General features: G+C 45.8%; 1 protein-coding gene across 1 annotated transcript; it reads right to left on the reverse strand.

Annotated features, from left to right (window-relative positions):
• Window positions 1–306: 306 nt before the first annotated feature.
• LOC113160984 (odorant receptor 131-2-like) lies at window positions 307–8,689 on the reverse strand. The gene is made up of 4 exons (XM_026358456.1): window positions 8,564–8,689; window positions 3,951–4,048; window positions 3,553–3,679; window positions 307–1,251 (listed from the first exon to the last, which is right to left on the reverse strand). The coding sequence occupies exons 1-4, from the start codon at window positions 8,687–8,689 to the stop codon at window positions 307–309; spliced, it is 1,296 nt and encodes a 431-aa protein (XP_026214241.1).
• Window positions 8,690–8,935: the final 246 nt, after the last annotated feature.

The raw sequence follows: 8,935 nt of genomic DNA on the forward strand, positions 1-8,935 counted from the left end.
TTAATGTTGTACCACCTTTTCACAGGTGTTGTAATAACCTTTAATTACACAAATGATAGGTCATCAGCTTCAAGTACAGCATAAGAAAATATGTTAAAAAGGTGGATGTTTGAGTTAAACTGTATTTAAGAGGAGACAAGAAGAAAAATGCCAGGATATTCTTCCAGAACTCCCGTCAGCTTTGATGACATCAGCCAACCTTAAAGATTGTTATAAGAATATAGAAATACATCCTTATTATTGCTGTAGCAACAAAACGTATGTAGCCACGTGCATTGTGTGAGATGGTGTGTAAATGTAAATATATCAGTGGTACATGTTGAGCACGACTGAACATCTCCACTGGCAGCAGAGATTTTGCATGAGGACGGGTCTGATGGTTTGATCCTTCAGACCATAGATGAGAGCACTCAGACACCTTGGAAGGATGCTGAGGAACACGAAAAGCACACCGTAAACCCGTGTAAGGGCTAATCTTCCCACTGTTCTACCAAAGGCTGCAATGATGTTGGAAAAGAAAGAGGAGGTCAGGATCAGACTCAGCTGAATCAGGTGAAGCAGAAGTGTTTGAAGGGCCTTTCTGGCTGAGGCTTTTCCTGTTGCGGCAGACCTGGCAACAAGTGCTACACCAACGTAGGAGGTAATGATTATTACACCTGTTGATAGGAAGACGGTGCTGGAACACGTTTGTTCTAAATCATTAAAGACTGAGGCAACAATAACAGCTTCCTTAGAGCAGAAGTCACTCATATAGACACTTATATAGGTTTGTGTGAGCAAATATAACAGCATGAAAACTCGAATGAGCATGTAAATAAAACTCCAGGCCCAAACCAGAGCAATGGCCCTCCCTGTGCTTCTCGTGGTAAAGATGGCAGCGTGCCTCAGTGGATAGCACACAGCCACGAATCTCTCTAGTGACATTACAGACAGGGTGAGAGGGGAGATGATTAATGTTAAGTCAGAAAGCAGGATCAGGGCAGCACATGAATAGTAGGTCAGTCGCATCCGTAAAGCTGCCAGTAAGTAAAGCAGAATAATTGACACCATGTGAGCAGTATCTGCAAAGAGCAGGTTGTAGAGCAGGATGTAACGAGCCGTCTCACAAAACACCTGCTTACTCCTCAGGGTGAAAAGTAAAACACTGTTAATATAAAGGAAGGAGCAGCTCGATCCCACGGAAAACAAACCAAACAGAGCTACTTCCTGTGACGTTTGATACTGCAGACCAACAGTGGTATTGACCTCGAGCTGCAACAAAGACATGACAGACAGAAAAAAAGCTGCTTTGCCTGGCTGTATTTATACTAGGAAACACAGTGTTCAGCTCATCTTTACGATTACTGGTATCAGCTATATTGGTATTACTGTTATATATTTAGTATCCAGCCAGGAGGAGGAGGGGGCTGTGATTATTCCTTATCCACAGAGCTTCTCTGGGTATCTTTACTCCTGCAATGTAACCTTTATACACAGGATGGTTTTACATCACTGTGACGTCCTTTAAGTTAAAGTTATCCAACCTTAGAGAATACTCGAGTCACACCTACCTGTTCAATAGACGTTTCCAGACTGTTGGGAAAAGTCCAAACTTATTTAAGATGTGTTTGGTTTCAGAAGTTAATTTCACTAGTCCTAACTTTTCTTTTTCAATTGTTCTTTATGTTTACAGACATGATTCCATAACGTATGTTCCTTTGCTAATTTCTTTTGTGGTACAGTGGGCAGATCCCACAGATCCAATAGGCTTCATCAACTCACACCAAACACAAACAAATCCAAAATGAATGGAGGTAAAAAGTAAAACAAATGAAAGAAGATAGCAGGCACTCATCTTAAGGGGGAAGGCCATACTGGTGTTTCACAGTGTCTATAACAGCTGAATGTCGTATTATCATAGATCAAAACTGTGTGTGGTCAAAAGTGCAAGTTTCCAAAAACTTAGTCAGAGATGAAAACAAGAATCCCCAGATCTCTGATTGCTGCTAAACTGGGCTCTGCTGTTCTGCCCACTTCCATATGTATATATAGGGATCAGGGGGGACTGGGACTTGAACCACCAAACTGTAATGTTATAATAACCACTCCTGGCTTATCGCAACAAGGAACTTTATTAACAGTGCTGCTAACACACAGGTACTGCAGTGGCTGCTGGACTAACAGACACGGATACCTCCGCTTACACACTGACATGCACATACACCTGACATCAAATCACTCCACTGCATTAACCAGTACCTCCTGAACTCCTGACATTACACCTCCCTTTCTTTGAGTAACACACTGTGCACGTTTTCCAAAGGAAACAGTTTTCTTCCATTTAACATTTTAGTCTAACATTTGTTGTATTTCTTTTCATTAACAGCATAAACAAAATAACCATAAACTAGGGCTTCTAGGTAGTCCGCAAGTTACCTACATAGAAGATTAATCTGCCTGACTGGCGATCTATGAGTGTCTGGAACTAGTTACGTGACTAAGTCTTTCAGGTTAGATGGTGTTTTCACCACTCTGCCTCTTGATGTCATCACTGCGGCAGGCTTGTTTTCTTCAGCTGTTTCGCTGTTCTGTTGTAGCTCTGTATGTGAATGTATGTTGTATGTTGTTGTAAGTGAATTGTTGTGAGTTCTGTCTTGTACAGTCTCTGTCCCATCTCTGTCCTCTCCCCCCTCAAGCTCCAGCTGAGGAAGAGTTGGTTGGATCAGACGCAGGTGAAATCTGTTCCTCTGAAGTACTCCACCATCTGTATGCACTAGGTAGGATCTTGGTGTAAAACACCGGCTCAGGACAGTGGCTGTCGTAGTCCATCCTTTCTGGTTGTCGAGTTTAACAGAAGCCTAGTCTCCTCTCGTCAGTGGTGGTAATTGTTGGCTTGCGGGACGCTTGTCAAAGTAACGTTTGTAGCCAGCTTTTGTTTTTTAGCCAGCTTTTGTTTTTTAGCCGGCTGCTTTCACAAAGGTAATATCCGGCCACTGAGGTGTGAGAGTCTTCTCCAGCGTTGGAATCGGGGTGCGCATCTGGCGACCTAACATCAACTGTGCCGGACTAAATACAGTGGCTTGAATGGGTGTAGCTCTATAGCTCACAGCTGCTCCAGTCGTGCTTGACAGGTGACTATTAAGCAGTCTAGGGTGTAGCTGTCCCTTGTGATCCTGTAAGAGAACCCCTCCCAGTCCATAGCTGCTTGCATCAGCACTTACGGTTGTCTTTTTTGTGGCATCATAAAAGGATAGCACTGGTGCTTCTGTCAGCATTTGTTTGACTCTGGTGAATACTTGTTCCTGTGCTGGCCCCCAGGCCAATGCATTGTCAGCTTTGAGTAGGTCGTTAAGTGGGTGAGTTACATCTGCCAAGTAAGGTAAGTAATGCACCATACCTAGTACACCAAGAGCTCTGTGGTGTTTTGCGGTGGCTTGATGGTGGTATTTTCTCACTGTCTGGTCTAATGCCATGCTCGTCTACAATGTGACCCAGGAATCTAATCTGTCTCTGTCTCAGTTTACACTTTTCATTGTTCAGTTTAAGCTCAGCTTTTTCCAAAGTGTGTTGTACCTCTTTCAGGCATTGGTTGTGTTCGGCAGCAGTTTTCCCGTAGATGATTATGTCATCCATTAAAGCTGCCACACCTTCGTGGTCTTTGAGAAGGTTGTTCATCTCTCTCTGGAAGATCTCTGGAGCACTGGAGATCCCGAACGGAAGGCGATTAAAGTAATATCTCCCCTTTTATAGATGTGGTTAATTTGGCGCCGTCTTTGTCTAGAGGAATTTGCCAAAAGCCTGTTGCAGCATCTAGTAGGGAAAACATGCTTGAACCAGAAAGCCTATGAAGCATATCATCCAGTGTGGGGAGAATGTATTTTTCCCGCTCTACAGCTTCGTTGAGACGATTAAGTCTCACACACATTCTCACTTTATCATTTTTTCTTGGAACAGGAATCATTGGGGCACACCAGTCAGTAGGTTCTGTTATCTCTGTGATCACGCCACACTTTTCCATCCTCTTCAGTTCCTCTTTCACTTTGGGAAGCAGGTACTGAAACTCGTCGAGCTGTTGTGATGGAATAGGGTGTTGCGCCTTCTTTAAGGTTTATTTTAACAGGGTTTGTTTGTAGAAGACCAACTGAGATGTCGTGGGCATCTGACACATTCTCCAGACTTCTAATTAAACCTAAGGCCACTGACACTTCTCTACCTAACAGGTTGTTAACTGTGTGACCATCAACGATGTGTATGGTAAAGCTATATTCTGTGTTTATAACGTGTGAATGTTCTGAACTTGCCTTTGTTTGTCAATTTCCCTCCTGGGCATTCAAGGGAAATATGTGAAGGTTCTAGTCTAGGTTTTGTCTTCAGTGCCTCATATGTGCTTCTGGAAATGATTCTTGTGTCAGCTCTACTGTCTATTTTAAACTCAACCTCACTGTCCTGAATCCTCAATGTTACATGTAACCCAGCCGTTTCTAGGCTGTCAACTGTTGTGCCAGTTGCTGCGTGATGTTGGTCAGTGCAGCCACAGCTCCCTTCTCACTGTCCGTATGAACAAACTGTGCATGGGTGGAAACCTTCTGCTTTGTGGACCCCAGGTGCTGTTTCATGCGCAAGGCTTTTACAGCTCCCAATGGAGTGCTAACGAGTCAGAGGAAATCTTCGAAGAGCTTAGGATGGAAGAAAATCCTGGAGCTTACTTACCTGAAGCTGTGGAACTGTCTGTGGACGGAGAAGTCCTCGCCAATGTGTCTGAGAACTTTCCTGATGCTGATTTGTCTGTGCAGCCTGAGACTGGAGATCTGGAGCCTGACCAATCTGAGTCATCAGTAGGTGCTGCAAATCCTGTTTCTGTTGACATGCCTGCTGGGCCAATAGAGGCTGAGACAGTCCTCAGACGCTCTACTCGGCAGTGTCAACCACCAAGCTGACTGCAATATTCAGTATTGGGTAACCCATTAATTTCGGTTGTCCAGGCTGTGTTTAAAGTTCTACATGAAGTAGTGCGCAGGCGCAAGCCTTGCTGCAGCCGATTTACCACTACCTTTACCCAGTTTGTGAGCTGTCCCACCAGGGAGGAGAGGACATTGGACCTGATGTATGCTAATGTTAAAGATGCCTACAGCTCCACTGCCCTCCCCCCTCTGGGAAAGTCGGATCACAACCTGGTACATCTCCTCCCACAATACACACCTTTGGTTCACAGGCAGCCTGCCACCATTAAAACTGTAAAGAGGTGGACAGAGGGGGCACACCTTGCCCTGCAGGGATGCTTTGAAGAGACAGACTGGAAGACTCTCTGTGAACCTCATGGTGAGGACATCGATGGACTGACAGACTGCATCTCTGACTACATTAATTTCTGTGTGGACACCCACGTACCCACAAAAACCATTTGCTGCTCCCCAAACAATAAGCCCTGGGTCACTAAGGACATTAAAGCCATCCTGAATGACAAAAAGAAGGCATTCAGATCAGGAGACAGGGAGGCAGCAAAGAGGGTCCAGAGACTGCTGTCTGTCAGGATCAGGGAGGGGAAGGAGACGTACAGGAGAAAACTGGAACAAAACCTTCAACAGAACAACAGCAGGGAGGTTTGGAGGGGCATGAGGACCATCACTGGCTACAAGTCCAGCAGCCAGGAGACTGTGGGGACAGTGGACCGAGCCAATGAATTGAATCATTTTTTCAATCGACTCCAGGCTGATCCACAGCGCCCACTTCAGTTCACTAACTTCTCCTCAGTCCCTCCCCCACACGACTCAGCCACCACCCTAACAATCTCAGCTGAGCAGGTGAGAAGAGAGCTGAACAGGCTTCATCCCACAAAAGCGGCAGGTCCTGATGGAGTCAGTCCAAGGGTGCTGAAAGCCTGTGCTCCTCAGCTCTGTGATGTTCTCCAACACATCTTCAATCTCAGCCTACACCTGGAGAGAGTTCCTCTAGGGTGGAAAAAGTCGTGCCTTGTTCCAGTGAATAAGACGCCATGTCCCAGAGTCCTCAATGACTTCAGACCAGTGGCTCTGACCTCACATATTATGAAGGCTTTTGAGAGGCTGATCCTGGAGTCCCTCCGACCTCTGGTCAAACCCTCACTTGACCCCCTCCAGTTTGCTTACCAACCCCATATTGGAGTGGATGACGGCATCATACACCTTCTCCATCGCACCTACACCCACCTGGACAAGCCTGGGGGCTTAGTGAGGATGTGAGGATCATGTTTTTTGATTTCTCCAGTGCATTCAACACCATCTGACCTGCACTGCTGGGAGAGAAATTAAAAAACATGCAGGTCAACACTCCCCTGATTTCCTGGATCATGGACTAACTCACTAACCGGCCACAGTACGTCCGCCTGCAGAACTGTGTGTCTGACACTGACACAGCTGCTCCACAGGGGACAGTTCTGTCTCCATTCCTCTTCACCCTGTACACCTCAGACTTCAGGTACAACTCAGAGTCCTGTCATCTTCAGCAGTTCTCTGATGACTCTGCAGTTGTAGGATGTATTAAGGGTGGAGATGTCACGGAGTACCGTGGAGTGGTGGACAGTTTTGTTGACTGGTGTGGACTCAACCATCTGCAAATGAACATCAACAAAACAAAGGAGCTGGTGATGGACTTCAGGAAATCTGGGAGTCCTGTCATCCCTCTCTCTATACAGGGGGAGGAGGTGTTATGAGTCTGTGGTTCCAGTGTCATCTTCTATGCTGTGGTCTGCTGGGGCGGCAACATGAAGGTGGAGACACTAACAGACTAAACAAACCGATCAGGAGGGCTGGTTCTGCTCTGGGGGTGGAGCTGGACCCTCTACATGTTGTAGCTGAAAGGAGGATGCTGTCCAAACTCCTCTTAATCTTGGACAACCCCTCCCACTCACTGCACAGTGTGTTGGACAGAGGAGCACGTTCAGCCAAAGACTTATTAACATTAAATGTTCTCCTTTCTACCTGTGACCATCAATCTGTACAATTCCTCCCCCCTCTGTAAGGGATGGGGGAAGTGATACTGTCATAAACTTGCTGTGAATATATCGACCCAATTTCATTTATCTATTTACGTATTCTGTATATTTATATATTGAGTTTTTCTGTATTGATGTTATTGTGTATTTATCTTGGTGTTGGATCTTTCCTGGTTGTGGTTCCTTTTCTTTCTGTCTGTTTTGACAACAATGGTAATGAGGCAAAACAATTTCCCTCTGGGATCAATAAAGTTTTTTTAATCTTGAATTTTTGAATCTTGAATGAACGTTCTCAGTCATGCCCATGCAGTGGACCTTACCTCCCACAGTTACCCCGAACCTGTAGTTATGCATGCAACAGGGACGTGCATGAACTAAAGAGGGGAGGGTGTAACCCAGCCGTTTCTAGGCTGTCCTTTTTCAGCCCGATTATGTCTGAGATCTCGCGGGACTTTCGGCTATTTAAAAATGGGGACGCTCCATTGTTAGTGATGGAGTAAGGAAGTTTGGAGCTGCTGCAGTTGTAGATGTCTCAAGCCATTTGCAAACACGTTGTTTGTGCTGTATGAGGTATATTACAACCAGGAACTGGTTTCTTATCCTAGCCCAGGAATCTTGTCCTTCTATGATATGGCGAGCTACCACTAGGCCTTGGGCCTGAAGAACCAGCCCAGGAGAGCTTACAGCCATACATCTGCCAGTGCGGTAGGAGGCACTGTGCCTGCTCTCCCAATTGTCTATAATTTCCTCCTGAGGCTTATCCAGTCTTCGTGCCATGGACTTCTGCCCTGGTGGGCTTATGGACTGATTATTTTGTTGGAGTTGATTGTCTTTCCTTTGTAAATACTGTAAATATCAATACATTCACCTATATGCACTCTACTTCTGTTTCTGTGTGTGTTTCAAATCACGATCCAAATCCTCCCAGAGCCGAACCTGTAGATCTCCTGAACTGGAACTGGCCCATTCAGATCTGTGCTTGCACATCACGTAGCATCTGCTATGTAAACATATGCTACATATAGGCCAGGGTGTGGTGGAATCGTGTATTGTTACAGCCCCTAAGTAAAATGTCTCTTTCTCATATGGCCTGGTGCACACCTCTCTTACAGCAGATGTCCTGCACATTACAGCATAGTGCCCTCTTTTCCTGCACTTTCCGCACTCTGCGCTCCTAGCGGGGCAAACATACATACATACGGGCAAACTTCCCTCATGCTGCTTATCACATCTGGTGCACTGTCCCTTAAAGTCATTCCGTGTGCCTGAATGTTGTTGCTTGTACTGTCCTGGTTACATCTGGTGTTAACTGGAGTTTCTGTGATAAACCTTTGTCCAAGACACCGATGACTGGTCTGTCTCTAATGTTTTCATTCTTTACAGCTCCAAAGTCACATTTCTCCGCTGGCTCATGCAGACTCCGTATGTATTCCTCGCCGTGCATCTGTGCGCGTTGGTGAAACTTTGCCCGCTCATGAATCACATTCGACTTTAGGCACGTAATATTTGGCCAGTTTGTCGAGCACTATTTGAAAGTTGTTCTCATCCCCGTCAGCATCATACACAGACGTCTTGACGATGTGTTCTGCTTCGCTGTAGTAGTAGAGTACACACCTGCACTTCTCCTCCCTCCTTATCCAGCTTCGTTGCGGTCCTGTACCTGTGAAACCGAGTTTTCCAGTCAGGCCAGAGCTCCGGGTGGCTGAAGTCGAACTTGTCCGGCGGTGGGAACTTTGCCATGGTTAACTTCTGACACCATGTAATGTCATAATAACCATTCCTGGCTTATCGCAACAAGGAACTTTATTAACAGTGCTGCTAACACACAGGTACATCAGTGGCTCCTGGACTAACATGCACGGATACCTTCGCGTACACACTGACATGCACATACACCTGACACCAAATCACTCCGCTACATTAACCAGTACCTCCTGAACTCCTCACATTACACAAACCAAGGATTCAACTGCCCTAACCAACTGA

Source organism: Anabas testudineus, chromosome 10, assembly GCF_900324465.2.
Source record: "Anabas testudineus chromosome 10, fAnaTes1.2, whole genome shotgun sequence".
NCBI lineage: Eukaryota > Metazoa > Chordata > Actinopteri > Anabantiformes > Anabantidae > Anabas > Anabas testudineus.

Coding starts and splice junctions, on each gene's coding strand:
- LOC113160984 (XM_026358456.1), bottom strand. CDS start 8,689: ATGGCAAAGTTCCCACCGCCGGACAAGTTCGACTTCAGCCACCCGGAG. Junction 4,049..8,563: donor AGGAGGGAGGAGAAGTGCAG/GTGTGTACTCTA, acceptor CCATCACAACAG/CTCGACGAGTTTCAGTACCT. Junction 1,252..3,552: donor ACAACCAATGCCTGAAAGAG/GTACAACACACT, acceptor TCTTTGTTGCAG/CTCGAGGTCAATACCACTGT.